General features: G+C 37.2%; 1 protein-coding gene across 1 annotated transcript in view; it reads right to left on the reverse strand.

The window, feature by feature from the left end:
• Nagk (N-acetylglucosamine kinase) overlaps positions 1-17376 on the reverse strand; it is a 156013-nt gene that overhangs the window by 94764 nt on the left and 43873 nt on the right. Inside the window, exon 4 of the mRNA XM_090384552.1 lies at positions 14696-14837. Within this exon, the coding sequence (XP_090240678.1) occupies positions 14696-14837 (142 nt within the window). The remainder of the gene's footprint in view (positions 1-14695; positions 14838-17376) is intronic.

Genomic DNA, 17376 nt, shown 5'->3' on the forward strand with positions numbered 1-17376 from the left:
GGTTGCATTTTGACAAAATAGTGATATATCAACAAGGTTTTTGATCATGTTTGGTATAAAGATCTTTTGAACTCTTCTGACTATTTTACAATCAGATATCCAGTTCTATCTTTGACCATTAACTGCAGGTGTTGGTAGATGGGTGTCTTTTAACTTAGCATTAGTAGAAGACATATGATGCAAGAAAGCAAGCTTAAACAGCTTCAGCCAAAAGAAAAAAAAAAAAAAAAATCCTTGCCATTTCACACATCGCAGCAATCGACCACCCAATGGCTAAAGACAAATTTCTACACATCTATTCTACAAACTATCTTTCCTCAATTTGAATTTATGCCCCCTCAGGTGCTTAAGCTGAGCAACAGGAAGAATCCCATCAGAATTCAGCGAGCTCAACCCATTCAAGGCCTTATACAACTCAGATCTCACAGATACCTCACAGGTCCCTACTCCCCAGCCTCTGCAATTTGCAGAATTTAAGCCTTTCTTCGAAACAGCAACCCTTTGTTCCATTCTCTAATCTTGTTTCCCTTCTCTGTACTCATTCAGTGGCTCTACAGCCTTCCTAAAATGAGGCCTCCAGACCTGTATACAGTACTCAAGATATGGCCTGACCACTGCCTTACACAAAGGAATAATCACCTCCTTATCCCTGCTAGCGAAAAGCCTGTATATCATTGACAAGACTATGAGCTACTCTTGGCACCTATCTGCATTGCTCAGAAAAACTTCATATCAGGCTGCACAATTACCTCTAGATCTTTTTCATTCTCCACCACCCGAGTGTAGTACTGCACAGTTGGTCCGTTACTCTGAGGTTGGTGCTACCCATGTGCAGTACTTTGCATTTGTCAATGTTAAACTTCAGTTGTTGCCGACCAGCCAATCTTCCAAACTTTTCCAGATCCTGTTGTTGTAGCATACTGTCATTAACAACCTTGCCAACCTTTCTATCATCTGCAAACTTGGACGTTAAGCCTGATATACCTTCATCAGTATCATTGATGAAATTAGAAAACAGCAATGGGCCCAACAATGAACTCTGAAGGACCCCACTAATAACATTAGTCCATGAAGAACAGTGTCTATTCTTTACCACTCTCTGTCTTCTTCCACTCAACCATCCCTTTATCCATAGCAGCAACTTGCCCTTAATGTCATACTGCTCCAATTTGTACAGCAGTCTTCCATGTGCTACACTATCAAAAGCTTTCCTGAAATCCAAGTATATGATATCAAAATTAGTTGTTGCATCCAGTTCCTTTGTGACCACATCATAGTATCCAATCAAATTGATCAGACAAGACTACCCTTCTTGATTAGACCGGGGTTCGAGCCCGTCACCACCAAATACGGAGGATGCGGAAAGGTCATTCAGGGAATAACCACCGCATATCCCGGAGCAATATGGCCTTAGTTGCTAATGCTCCTAAAAACCAAATAACAAACAAACAAGACTACCCCTTAACAAACCCATGCTGTGTCTGAACTATAACTGCAGTCTTATCTAGATAATCCTGCAATGCTTTTTTAACCAGTGACTTCTTTATTTACACCGGAAGAGAAGTTAAATAGGTCTGTAATTACTCCTGTTACCCTTTCAACACCCTTTGAGAATTAGGGATATATTTGCTCATCTCCAGTCTGTGGGGATCTCCCCTGAATCCAAGACAGCTCTCATAATTATGGCCAAGGGTTTGCTTACTTCATTTGCTGCCTCTTTTAATATAACTGGATAGATCCTATCCATCCCAGGTGCCTTTCTTATGTTCAACTTCAACAATTTCTCCTCCATTTTGCTCTCAGTTATTACGAAATCATTTAGCTCCCTGCTAGAGTGTGATAAGCTTCTGGCCTCCACTTCCCTACAGAATTCCACATGTGCAAATATAGATGCAAAATACCCATTGTTTGCCAGCTATCTCAGCAAGATCATCAACAATTGAACCATTGATATCAAGTAGACTAATCTGATTCATCCCCTTCCTTCTAGAGTTTACATAAGTAAAGAAATCATCACCGTTCCTCTTTGCATCCTTTGCTAAAGATTTCTCATAATCTGCCTTCACTTGCCTAACCTCCCTTGTGACTTGATTACAGGCTAGCTTATATCTACCATAGGCTTCTGTGTCGCCTGATAATTTAAATGTATCCCATGCATTTTTCTTCTCTGCCACAAGTCTAATTAATTCATCTGAAACCCATTTAGGCCTAAACCTTGAACAGAATTTCTTAGTTTTTTTTTTTTTTTTATGTGAACCCCAAACACGAGAGGTATTAGAACCTATAGTACTTAGTACCGTGCTTGGGTTGGAGGTTGAGGAGACGAAAGAAGATATTTGTTGACATTGGACTTGAACTTCTGTAGATTGTAATTTTCAGGAAATACGTATGAAGGAAGGTTGTTCCAGAAAACGGCAGTTGAATGAATAAATGAGGAAGATGAAAAGTTGGTTCTGTGGGTTTGAAGTTGGACAGTAAATGGATGTTGACTGGTGGCGGACGTGTTCGGACTGTTTTGAAAGAGAGAGCGGGAATTATAGAAGCCAATTCAGAAAAACAGTGCCCATGGAAATATCTGTAGAAGAGGCATGCAGCAGAAACAGTACGTCTATGAGAAAGCGAGTGGAGAGACTCTGTTAGAGATGAATCATTAATTAACCTAACTGCCCTCTTCTGAATGGAATCAAGAAGCCTGAGAGAGGTTTTGGGGGCACCACCCCAAATGTGGGAACAATATTCCATGGCAGGGCGGATTTGCGATTTATACAGAGTGAGCAGCTGTTTGGAAGAAAAGTAACGCCGAGAGCGAAAGAGAAAACCAAGTTTTCTAGATGCAGAGGAAGCAATATTTGTAATGTGCTTGTGCCAAGAGAGATTAGAAGTCAGGGTAATCCCCAAAAGAGATATATCCTTTTGCCTAGAAATTGGAGTGTCACTAAAGATAAGCATAGGAGCAGAAGAATCCTTTTTGCGAAATATAAGACAAGACTGAGTTTTAGAAGGGTTGAAATCAACTAAGTTGTCTTTGCCCCACTGGAGAATTACCTGAAGATCGGCATTTAAGGAATTGGTAGCAGATTTTCGAGAAGTTGAAGCTGATTGAGCAGGGCAAGGTTTCTCAAAATGGAAAGTTGAATGCAATGTGCTATCATCGGCAAAACTATGGATAGGATTTCCAGTCAATGGAAGAAGGTCATTGATATACAAGAGGAAAAGAGTGGGGGAAAGAACTGAACCTTGGGGGACACCGGCATTAGTGGAGAAGTTAGAAGACAGAGAGCCATCTACCATCACCCTCAGTGAGCGATCAGAGAGAAAACTGGATAACCAATTACTAAAAACTGTTGGCAAACCATAAGATGGAAGCTTGTTTAGAAGACCTTTATGCCAAACACGATCGAAAGCCTTTGAGATGTCAAGAGCAACTACTTGTGTTTCACCAAACCTTTCCATTGAAGTAGTCCATAAATGGGTAACATAAGCCAGAATATCACCAGTGGATCGACACCGACGGAATCCATACTGGCGATCGTTGATCAGACGGAAGGTTTCTAGGTAGTTTAAGAGTTGGCGGTTAATTGATTTCTCCATTACTTTAGAAAGAGTAGAAGTAATTGCAATGGGACGATAATTGGATGGGGGGGATTTGTCACCCTTTTTAGGAACTGGCTGGATATGAGCAAATTTCCAAGCAGAAGGAAAAACACCTTTGGAATAAGAAAGTGAAAAAAGGCGGCAAAGAATAGGAGTAAGTTCAGGAGCACAGATTTTGAGAACAAGTGGAGAAATACCATCAGGACCCGGAGTTTTCTTAGCATCAAGATTCATCAAAATCCTTCTGATATCCTTTTGACGGAAGACCACAGGAGGCATTGAATGGACCGTGTTGGGAATGGTGGGAGGTGTTTTACCAAGTTCATTAATACATGAGCTGGAAGAAAAATGGGATGCTAGCAGGTCAGCTTTATCCTTGGCTAAAGTGACAACAGAACCATCTAGTTTGGACAGAGGTGGAAGCAGAGATGGGCAAAAGTTGCGGCCAATAGCTTTGGCAAGAGACCAGAATGCTCGGCTACCATTAGGGCAAGAAGCAAGTTGGTATGAAAAGCCTAGTAGCTTCCAAGATTAATTCCGTGAATGCTTCCTTCCTTTCTATTTAGAATTTGCTGTTGGTAACATCATCTCCTCTAATCATCTCTACTAATGCTGGCACACATAATGGTTCGATTCTGCTCCCACTGATTTCCTCTTGTTTATTAATGACCTTCCACTGACTGGAAATGCTTCCTTCCTTTCTATTTAGAATTTGCTGTTGGTAACATCATCTCCTCTAATCATCTCTACTAATGCTGGCACACATAATGGTTCGATTCTGCTCCCACTGATTTCCTCTTGTTTATTAATGACCTTCCACTGACTGGAAATATTATCCACAGATTTGCTGATGATAACATTATGCATTTAACCTTACCCTGTGCAAACAGCTTCAACTTCTTGTTCTTAGTAACCTAGTGATTTGTTTATCTGCAAATTTTTTTAATGCATGAATAATTTGCTGATAATAAGATCAAGAGTATTACTCCCTCTGGTTGCCTCTCGAACATGTTGCTGTAGAAAACAGTCCTCCAATAAATCTATAAAATTCTTGCTAGCGTGCAAGTGACCAACTCACAAGTTCCAGTTAATATCTGGGAAGTTAAAATCCACCATTACAAGACATTCTGATTTACTGGCTCACTCTATTTCTCTGCACAATTGTTTGTTGTACTCATCAGAGTTGTTAGGCCTATAACATGCTCCTATTCTCATTTTCCCTTTCCCAGTACTTATGTCACACCAGACAGACTCAACATTGCACTATCCACCCATATGAACTGGCTGCAGTTCCTTAGATTTTGTGTTTCTTAACTAACAGCATAATCTCCCCACCTCCACTTCCTGCCATGTCTGTCCTTTCTGTACTTGTACTCCCAAAATTCCAATTCTGGACTGCTTATATCTGTGTGACACCATGTCTCTGATATCCCAACAATATCTGCCTTTGATGTCTTGATCAGCACTTCAAATTCATCAAAGACTATACTTTATTTACTATACTTCTAGCATTAGTGTACATGCAAGTATACATGCACCTGTTCTTACTCTTAGTTACCCTAACACAGCCCATGTATTTACTTGTTCCATGATGACTCTCAGCAGCACTTGAAATTCCCAGTAACCTGCTGTCAAGGCTGCTGCTCATTACAATAGAAGCAGTGCAAGAATCACTTTCGCGCCTCTGCATTTGGCTACTGTTAATCTTTTAACTGTGAATCCCCCTCCCAAGCTAGCAGTTTTCCAACCCACCAAACACTGCCTCAATAGCATCAGCAAATATTCTTTCACCCTTTCTATTTAAGTGTATTCCATTCTTGTAGAAGCCATCTCTCCTGTTAGCTATCCATTAGCTCTTTGTACAAGTTGCCTGCATGTTGTTGGTCAGTGCTCTTTCTCTCTCTCTGTGCATGTATTGTGGTGTTGAATGTGAGAAGGTTAGTGAAAACCAATAGAAGAATGGTAAAACAGTCTGGATATCATTAATTTCTCTTGACAGTAGAATAGCGTTCAGGCAGGTCCCACTTTATGAGTTTTTTTTTTTTTTTTTCAAGTATCAAGTGTCAATAAAATCAAAAATATGAACATTAATTGCAATAAATAAATGCTGATAAATATTCATAAATATGGCATTTCAAACCACACGTGTAGCTATACAGTAAAATCTTGTTAATACAAACTCAGTCTATACAAAGTACTCGTTTATATGAAGCACATACCATTCCCCTGCTAAAGGATATGCTTTTCTAGGTAAATATATTTGTTTATTACAAAATTCGGTTAATATGTATTACAAAGTTCTTTTTCACCCCGTGAAAAATAAATATTTTCATTTTGTATGTTTAATACAAATCTTGGCAGAGCGATCCGATGATTGCTCTGCCATATATAATATGACCTTATTAATAAGGTTATATTGAAGGAGGCAGCAAGGGAAGTAAGAAAACCCTTAGCCATAATTATGGGAGCATCCCCATGTCAGGGGAGGTCCCCATGGCCTGGCTATGTGCAAATGTATCCCCAATTCACAAAGGGGGGGGCAAAGAGTGACACAAATAATTATAGACCTGTTAGTTTAACTTCTGTTCTGAGGGAAATAATGGAGTCACTGGTTAAAGAGGTGATACAGGATCACCTAGACAAGACTGCAGTAATAGTTCAGATAAGACTTTCACTTAACAAGCCCATATTTGTTAATTGGAAGTCTTGTCTGACCAATTTGATTGGATACTACGATGTGGTCACAAAGGAACTGGATGCAAAAAATAATTTTGATATCATATACTTGGACTTCAGGAAAGCTTTTGATACTGTTGCACATGGAAGATTGCTTTACAAGTTGGAGCCGGCAGAGAGTGGTAATAAACGGACACTGCTCTACATGGACTAATGTTATTGGTGGAGTCCCCCAGGGTTCGGTGCTAGGCCCATTGTTTTTTGTATTTATAAATGATATCGATGAAGGTATATTAGGCTTAATGTCCAAGTTTGCAGAAGTTAGGTAGATGGGCTGAGAAGTGGCAACTTAGTCTGAAATTGACAAATGAAAAGTACTGGATATGAGCACAGTAACCCACCAACTGTGTGGTACTACACTCAGGGAGGTGAAGAATGAAAAAAGACCTGGGGGTAATTGCGCAGTCAGATATGAAGTTCTCTGAACAGTGCAGACAGGCTGCCAGAGCAGATCATGGAGTTTTGTCAATGATATATAGGAATTTTGCTAGCAGAGACAAGTAGGTGATTATCCTCTTGTATAAGGCAATGGTCAGGCCACACCTTGAGTACTGCGAACAGGTCTGCAGGCCTCATTTTAGGAAGGATGTAGAGTTGCTAGAACGAGTACAGAGAAAGGCAACAAGATTGGTGAGAGAAACAAAGGGATTCTCTTACCAAGAGAGGCTTAAGTCTGCAAGTTGCAGATCTGGAGACTAGGCATCTGTGAGGTGATCTGATTGAGGTGTATACGGCCTTAAACCACCAGGCTCAATGCTGATGAAATACTTCTGCTTGCTCAGATTAAGAACTTGGAGGGAGCATAGATTCGAATTCAGGAAAGATAGTTGTAGAATAGATGTGTAGAAGTTTGCCTTTTGCCAGCGGGTAGTTGATTGCTGGAACAGACTTACATCTGTTGTTGTGGAAGTTGATAGCTTAAATAAAGCTAAGGCTGAATTGAACAAGTTGGAGTGGACTGATGGGTGAAATGGGAAGGCTTTTTTTTTTTTTTTTTTTTTTGGCTGATGCTATATAAGCTTGCTTTCTTGCATCATATGCCTCAACTAATGCTAATGGATAGATTCCATCTACCCCAGGTGCCTTTTTTTATGTTTAACTTCAACAATTTCTCCTCCACTTTCACTTAGCTCCTGTTAGAGTTTGTAAACTTCTGGCATTCCCCTCCTTGAATAACTCCTCATGTGTGAATGTAGATGCAAAATACTCATTCAGTTTATCAGCTACTTGAGCATGATCATCAATAGTCAAACCATCTATGTTAAGTGGACCAATCTGATTCATCTCCTTCTTTATAGAATTTACATAAGTAAAGAACTCTTTGCTGTTTTTCTTTGCATCCTTTGCCAAAGATTTCTCCTAATTTGCCTTTGCCTGCCTAACCTCCTTTGTGACTTAATTACAGACTAGCTTATATCTGTCATAGGCTTCTGTGCCACATGCTAATTTATATATGCATCCCATGCATTTTTCTTCTCTGCCACGAGCCTCATTAATTCATCTGATATCCATTTAGGCCTGAATCTTGAACAGTATTTCTTCTTTGAAAAGCCTAGTAGCCTCCAAGATTAAGTCCCTGAAGGCTTCCAATTTAGAATTCACCATTGGTAACATAATCAGTTGATCCTACTGTATAGAATTTTTATTTGACTATGGTAGTATTGCTGAAACAGACCATATGCTATTTACCATTAGAGTGCCATTTGCATTCTTGTGAGGAATAGGTATGAGTGTGATGCAGAATTTACTACATGTGAACTGATATATATTAATGAAACTTCTAACCCTCTTCTGGAACAAAGTACCAGAAGAGGTACATCTGTTGATATTACTTGGTATACTATGGAGTAAAGTCTCTCTATAATTTCCACATTCAGCTTTATAAATAAAGTAAATACACTAGCTTGTGTAATTTTTTTTCTAATTAATTAAGTGTACTGATCCTTAAAGTGATAATAAATTGCACTTAAGAAAGGTCTCCTGAACAAACTCAATCAAAAAACATCAACTGTCTGAATACAGACAGTTGATGTTTCTGAACACTTTGGGTAGATCAGACAGTTTACCAAAATCTGAGAACCATGCTGCTTTGCAAAGTTTCTTGTGGTCATATGTAATTTACAATCACCATATAATTTACTTATATAGCGATTGTTGAAATTACACATGAACTATTGAAATAATAGCACTCAATGAAATTTTGTAGCATTTTCAAAAACTGCTTTTTTAGAAAAAAACAAGCAAGAAAATCAACAACAAAGTAAGAAAGCAAAACTTGTTTATGGCAAGATTAGATGAATAAAAACCTAATTCCAGGTGCAGAGTTATTGAAAAGCTTCTTCTCCAACAACAACAACTGTATTTTTATGAGCCTTAAAAAAAAAAAAATCATGAATTGTGACATTAAGCTAAAACTGAAGTTCAAGTCAAGTACAGTGGATGCTGATTATTGTGATCATTTTGACACCCAGCTTAATTGATAAAAATAGCTGATGAAACAAGAATAGTAGTAGTAATGGCAAATGATGCAAGATAGCAAGCTTATATTATATAGAATCAGCAAAAAAAAAACAAAAAAAAAAACACACAACCCTACACAGTTCACGCAGGTGTACCCTCCAAGAATCTGTCTAGTTCTTTCTTGAACTTAATCATCCCATCCAATTCAAAGCAAATCAATACAAGTAAAAGGACGAAGTTGCATCAAATTCATTAGCAGTAGTAATTGTAAATGATACCAGTAAGCAAGCTTATATAGCATCAGCAAAAAAAAAAAAAAAAAACACACACAGTTCCCCCCATCTGTACCCTCAAAGAATTTGCCTAGTTCTTCCTTGAATTTATTCAACCCATCCACTTCCACAACAACAGATGAAAGCCTGTTCCACCAATCAACCACCCACTAACCGAAGGCCAACTTTAGCACATCTATCCTCCAACCATCCTTCCTCAACTTGAATTTATGTCCCCTCATGCGTGTAGTCTTAGCAAGTGAAAGAATATTAATGTTCAGCTTTCTCAATCCATTCAAAGCTTAAAACACCTCATTAAGGTGCCTAGTCTTGACACATTGAACTGGAGAACTGAAGCCTTTCTAGGTAAGAGCACCCTTCCGTTACCTTCACAAGTCTGGTTGCCCTTCTCTGCACCTGTTCCAGCAAATCTACATCCTTCCTAAAGCGAGGCCTCCTGATCTGTATGCAGTACTCAAGATGTGGCCTAACCATGGCCTCATACAAAGAGATAATCACCTCCTTATCCTTGCTAGCAAAGTTTCTACATATCATTGACAAAACCCCATGAGCTATCCTGGCAGCAGGTGTGCACTGTCAAATACCTCCAGATCTTTTTCATTCTCCACTACTCTGAGTGCAGTATATACAGTTGATAAAGTATTTGGGGTTACTGCTAACCATGTGCATTTGCCAAAGTTAAAATTCAACTGCCATTTCTCAGCCCATTGACCCAATTTTCCTAGATCTTGTTGCAGTAGCTCATCCTGATAACTGTTATTAACCATATCTGCTGACCTCTACTATCTGGAAACTTAGACTTTAAGCCTGATATACCTTCATCAATATCACTTATTAGTTCACAAGGAGCAGTGCCCATTGATAACCACTCTTTGTCCTCTTCCACTTAACCATCCCTTTATCAATTAGAGCAGCTGTTCAGCTTGTTTATTGATGCAGAGTGAGAAATGTGTACATAAAAAGGTGGAAGTGGCCAAAAAGAAAACATTAAGTGGCCAAAGAGAAAACATAAAATCAAGCAATAAAAAATAATTTGACTGTTCGCTATTTCTTCCAGAAAGTCATCAATAAAAATGAAACTGTTATAATGTTTCTGGAAATACAAAAACTATTAAAAACAAATAGAGAAAATATTAAATTCAAGAATTATAAAATGGTTAACATTCTACTGTAAAAGAGTCAGATTGGTAGGAGTACAGATACAGTACTTTCTTTCACGGGGCAATGACACTAACAACCATATGAACTGTAGAAGCAACAGCAATAACTAGACGTGCAACATGTTGGAGACATGCACGTCCACATGATAGTGTCAAGAACCAATCAGCATGTTTCCACTGCACATGCATAAACTAAGATAAGGTAAAAAAACAATAACATAAACAGAAATGCTAATTACAAAAAACATTTCTTTTTAACGCATTTGTATATGTCTGATCGGGACTTCATAAAAGTCATAACGTTACATGAATGATAACATTATCTGTGACCACAATGAATGGTGATACCTGTAATTTTAATTAAATATAGTAAGTAGCAATTATTGAATTTTTTAATTATGTATCCAGATTATGCTCATTGTACAAGGTTGAGACAACAGAATGAAATTGTGATATAGCATAATATGTTCACACGTTTCATTCTTAGATGTGTGCAATAAGCAAGCATGTGAGTAACAATATCTTCATTATCAGCTGACAATAACAGACAGCAGTCTGTTATTGTCAGCTGATAATGAAGATGTGTTTTCACATCTTGTATTTCAAAGTGTTGGAGTATATCAAACAATGTATGCAAGTTAATTTTGCTTTAATGGGCTATACACTGCTGTTTCAAACAGTAAAGGGAGTCTGTTGAAAGTGATCTGTGAACTCATATTTTTCACATATTTTCAACAAATGATGAAATTGTTTCGAGTGAACTTTGGTATGAAATGATCGAAAATCAGCCATTTGTGAAATTGCTGAAGACAAATTTCTATCAGATCATGTCATTCCACTTTAAAGTAAACTTTGAACATAAGTTCATTTCTGCAAAGTATTTGCTGTGGAACAACGTGGATACACTTAGCTGGTGGCTGCCAATTTGTTTAATCATGTGACTAATGAAGAGACATTTTTGAAATGTATCATAAATGAAGATGAAATGTAGGGTTATGTAGATGATCCCAAAACTACACATAAATCATTGCAGTGGAAGACTATCTCCCAACCAAAAAAAGCATGGCAAATGGTGCAGAAAAACAAATGCCATATTACTAGTTTTTTTTTTTTGACTGCGAGAGTGTTGTCTACCACAAATACGATTCAGAGGGACAAACAACTAACAAAGACTTTTATGTTAAAGTTCTGAGACAGCTTCATGATGCAGTATGAGGAAAAAGAAAAATGGAACACCAAACACTGGTTGCTTCACCACAATAATGTATCATTGAATGCAATGCTATTTGTACAGTGTTTTATGACCAATCATGGAATCACCCAAGTCGAGCAACCCTTCCTGATACAATATGGCCTCTCATGGCTCTTTATAATAAAAAAAAAAAAAAAAGTAAAATAAATATAAAAGGATGTTAATTTGATGATGCACAAACAATAAAGAGTAATATAATGATGCAACTTGTGGCAATTCTGAAATTGGTTAAGGAGTAGGAAAATTACTGGGCTAAGTGCCTTGCCTCAGAAGAACACTATTTGAAGTGAATTAAGCTACCCACTCCATAAATATGCCTACTATATCATAGCAGCCTGGATAATTTTGACCTCACATATGGTTCTGTAAACTGTAATTGTTCAACTCAAAAAAATTTAACAAAATCAAAAAAGTAAACTTAGCTGTTTATATGAACTATACAGGCAGGCCTCGCATAACACGAGTTCGATTGACGCGATATTTTTTTTATTTGAATCACACGTTAAGCTTACCGCGAGTCGTACGGTCAATAAACAAACGTTTGCCTGCTGCCCGCCTCGGTGTGTTCCATCAACCATCGGAAGAAGACGTGTTACTTGTTTGTCTCCTGCTAATAAAGTCAATGCACACTTGCATAAAAGTTCAAATTTTTAAATGAGCCAGATGAAAATGTTACCGCGAAGGAGACAACGGTAAAAGAATTAGATGAAATCTTTCGTATCACAGAGAACCTCAAACAAAAGGTTTGAGGTTTCTTGAGATATTTATTTCGCCAGGGCCCAGAGAAGATTGTTGTCGGCTATCAGAAATTGATTGATGAAAAGAGAAAATCGACACTGTTCAAATATTTCCGCAACAGTCATTTCTTCATTGTGTATTTTATGTCAGAGATTCCCAAACTTTATCGGTTCACGGCGCCCTTAGTGTATCAGTAATTTTTTCAAGGCGCACCCAGACCAAAAGAAATACCTAACAGTTCCATTTAGTAGTTCGGTTCAAACAACTTAATAAGAAATGCTGAAACTGTGAACTACCTCGAGCTAGTAGTTCACGCTGTATCCGACATATGTCGAGTATCGCTGTGTTTCCCTCGAAAATTTAAAGTATTCCGCGATGCGCAGTTTGGGAACAACTGCTGTTTTATGCAATAAACATTTAATTCCATAATTATTTTCATTATCTTTCACATTGTATAGAGTTAAAAAGTTATTTAAAAGGTATTTTTAAAATTCTTTATGGACATTCCAGAAGGTCAAGGACCAATTATAATTTTTCCTATTGATTATTATATTCGATTAACACGTTTCCGTTTTGCATGATGCGCTCGTGGGACGAATTAATCGCATTAATCGAGGCCAGCCTGTATTTGCTAATTACATTTCTATTTAACCCATGAATCTTTTCTGTTTTCAGTCTATTCCATGATGGAAAATGTTTTATTTAAATATGTTCAAGCATTAAGAACCTGAACCAAAAACTGGTGGAACACCATATGCTACTTCATTAACACAAGAAAACTTGAGTGGAAATTATGGCCAACAAAAAGAGAACTTTAAGATTATTAAATTTCCTTCAGATCTTGATGAAACTTCTTGAATTTATCAGTTCAAAATTTAACTTTAATTTCCATATTTTCAATTAGAAAAGTTTAAATAGTGAAGTTCAAGTATATTTTTGGTTTAATTAAAATAGAAAAAAATTGGGAGATCAAGCCCTTCCTGACTGTTCTGCCAGGGAGTTTACACTGCATGTAATGCCAGGGTGTTGTAAGGTAATGGCACAACACCCTGGCAATACATGCAGAAACGTCCAGATAGTGTGGAATATAACAGTAGAAGTTCCCATTCTAACCATTATCATGGTTATAATGGAAACTAAACCCACTACCATATAATTGGAAATTATCTAAAACGTGAGGGTAGGGGGGTAGCCACAGCTAGGTAGATCCGATGTAATCTTGACAAACTCAGCATCACAGTGCGACCATTCATGATTGAACAATGTCCTCGCTGTGCTATAAAGACATCCTGGGGCATGTGCAGATTTAAAACTAGTAAATTGCCTGTGACATGAGTTTTCGGAAGACAAGTAACCAGATGGTGACCAACACACAACAGACCAGAATATCTAAAAATGGAAGAGCATTATATGCACCTCCATTTCCATGGTAAAGGAAATGTATGTAGACAAGGAATTAAGATATTGGAGGAGCAGCATCTCTGACTCCTTGGGAATAATCACAAATATTGTTATGGAAGTTTTAGAGGACAACATATTTGTGAATTTGCCCACTCCTGTCAGAATTTGGCAAAGATATGTCAACAATGTATTTGTGGTTATTCCTCGGTTATAAATATATAATCAACATCTAAATGTTATTTAAGTAGGTATATAACTTTTATGTAATCCTTCAATACTCAATTTATATTTTTGACACCTTAGTGCCTACTGTTTATGGTATTAACATTAATCTTGTATATGAGCCTTCTGTTGCTAGATAAAAAAAGCGCTATAAGAAGCGTGATGTTGGCTTCTTACATAATTGTCTGTTGTGGTGATCACTGATCAGATCAGTTATAACAGAAGAAAATTTTCTGGTGGTATTCTAGTGAAATTCCTAAATAAGAAATCACAATCTTCTAATTCAAGGAACACTATTTTTGTTCCATTTAAAACGTTCTTTCATCCACAATCTCTTCTTATTTTTCTTCTGCCTCCATTTCATAAATAAATATGTAGCATAGACTTCTGCACAAACAAATGGATCCATTGATATCTTGAATGTAATTGGCAAGTCATTAAAATGGGCATGCACTAAGTTGCATGATATGTACATCGTTCAATTTTCTGAATTGTGTTGTTACACCATAATTGCATGCATTTTGTCCACAAAGGGAGGCACTGTCTGGATGTACTTTTAGAAAGGATGCCTTTTAAGAATATAAAATGTAAGTAATATAAAATATAAGATAAAATGCTTTGAATTTTCCTAAGGTAAGAACATTCCCAAACAAATTTTTGCCATTTTTAGATAATTTACAATATTAAGGGATAAAAAAAAGTCTGATGTATTTATAAACTAATAATTTTTATATAAACATCATAACATTAAATAATTAAATATCAGTTTAAAGGAAAAAAAAAATAATAATTGTACTTTTAATAGTATAAACTGCTAATTACCGTTATCTTCAATTTACCTTGAGGACTAGCTGTTAAGAGAGAACCTACAGTATCACTTGCTGCAGAACAGGAGTTTGTCAAATCTGGAAATTTCTGCTGGATTGCCTTCTGAAGGCTTCTGTTACTCTCTCCTTGTTCACATCCACTCATACAAAGACCCTAAATATATAAAAAATCCTAATGTATAAGTAAATTAAAAAACATAATTCTATACAGTTCATCACAAGCTGAAGTCACACAAATATCATTTGCACTATTTTTGGTGTCCACATTATCCTCACTTTTATATGAGTAATTTACTTTCAACATCTCAACTATCCTGATCACACACTGCTTTATTTGCTGACTCACTATAAACCTAACACCATTTATTGTGTTTATAGAGTGTACATGTGCATGCCTGTGCTGTAGTCACAAAATTAGCAAAAGGTATACTCTTTGAATGTTACGAAAAGCAGAGAGTATACCGTGCATATCAGGCTTATTAATTGAACTCGCTTTGGGTGCATAGAATAAAACAAGCAATTTTTCAACATGATATTCTGTATTTTGGTATTCAGCATATGAAAAACTTCTAATAGTCAAAGAAATAAATTTTTATAATATTTGTTATTTCAAGTTTTTCAAAAACCAGAAGGTACACCCTATTCACCTAAAAAAATCCAGAGGATATATGGCATATACTCACATGTACCCTCCACTACAGCCCTGGTGCACGCATGCATTGTGTCATGATTGTGTTATGAGGTTATGGAATGAAAAAGACCTGGGAGTAATTGTGCAGTCAGATATGAAGTTCTCTGAGCAGTGCAGAAGGGCTGCCAGAGCACATCATGGAGTTTTGTCAATGATATATAGGAATTTTGCTAGCAGAGACAAGTAGATGATTATCCCCTTGTATAAGGCAATGGTCAGGCCACACCTTGAATACTGCGTACAGGTCCGGAGGCCTCATTTTAGGAAAGATGTAGAGTTGCTAGAACGAGTACAGAGAAGGGCAACAAGATTAGTGAGAGGAACAAAGGGGTGCACTTACAAAGAAAGGTTTAAGTTCTGTACATTGCAGCATTTGGAGACTAGGCACCTGCAAGGTGATCTGATTGAGGTGTATAAGATCTTGAATGGTTTGACCAGGCGCAATGCTGACAGGATACTTCTGCTTGTTCAGATTAAGAACCTGAGGGGGCATAGATTCAAACTGAAGAAAGTCAGTTGTAGAATAGATGTGCGGAAGTTTGCCTTTAGCTAGTGGGTAGTTAATTGCTGGAACAGACTTATATCTCTTGTTGTGGAAGTTGATAGTCTAAATAAATTTAAGGCTGAGCTGGAGAGGCATTTGGAGTGAATGGAGGGATGAAATGGGAGGCTTTTTTTTTTTCTTTTGGCTGATGCTGTAAAAGCTTGCTTTCTTGCACATACGCCTCAACTAATGCTAATGAGCAATAGCACTCTTATCCATAGAAATAATATGTACGGTGAAGTCAAGGTTCTCCAAATTAATGTGCAACGTGCAAGACTAAGATTAATTTGTGAATGTGAAAGGATTAACATTGTTTGTGTTCAGGAATGTTATGTTTATAGGGGTCAGCTAACTGGATATTCCAACTCTATTAGAATTGTTTCAAAGAACTGTGACAAACTAAGAGCTGCTATACTAATTTTCAACTGATCTGGTTATGACTAGAATTGATTCCTTATGTATATCACATGCAGTCTGTGTTGGTATTGAAGCTAGTTGAGGACAATTTTTACATTATATCTATGTACTGTCAGCCTGATGCGGACCCTCATTACTCTCTTAGCTATTTGGAAGAGGTGTTATTCAGCCCGAAAGGCAAAAAAGTGATTATCGGTCTGGATTCAAATGCTAAAAATCTTTTATGGCATTCTAGATTTACTGTTGCCAGAGGCAAGTTATTGGAAGAATTGATATCCTCATCTAAACTTCAGATCATTAATAAGCCTGTTAATGAACTGAAATTCTGGTCTATTAATGGTGAGTCTAACATAGATGTAACATTAGCTAATAGTACAGCCTTCAATTTCATATCTAATTGATAAATTAAACCAGATTGGATTAACAGTAATCACAGAGCAATTACTTTCAACTTAGGCTGTGGTAGAAGTAGATTTATTGAGCCTCATTCGTTACAACTTCAAAGATTTGCAATTAAGCATACCAACTAGGATAAGTTTGACAGATTTGTTAGGACAATTTTTGGTGAAATGTCGTTAGCTGAGCTGGATAGGATTAATGCATTTTATTTGGTTCGGTTATTACAACAGAAGTTATTTGATGCTTTGAGGGAGTCAATGAAATTAAACCAAATAAACGTGCTCCGCTGCAATGGTAGTCCTCTGATCTTACTAATCTCTGGAGGGAGGTCAACAGGGTGCATAAGAAGTTCCAACATCAGAAACTGTGGTAGAATAAAGAATCTACTGCTAGGTTGAAAACTGATTATCAATTGATCAAAAGAAAATACACACATTTAATAGCTAAAAGGAAATTTGATGTATGAAAAAACTTAGTGAAAACAGCTGGTAATGAGGATCCATGGGGTATTATTTATAAGTTGTGTTTGCACAAATTAAGGTCATCTGGGGATGTGATAAGTTCAATGTGTTGTGAAGACAAACTATTGATTGGCTCGGCAGTATTAATGTTATGCTTGATCACCTAGTCAACAGACCTCAT

This window comes from Mastigoproctus giganteus, chromosome 11 (assembly GCF_048544385.1).
Source record: "Mastigoproctus giganteus isolate SK-2022 chromosome 11, ASM4854438v1, whole genome shotgun sequence".
Taxonomy (NCBI): domain Eukaryota; kingdom Metazoa; phylum Arthropoda; class Arachnida; order Uropygi; family Thelyphonidae; genus Mastigoproctus; species Mastigoproctus giganteus.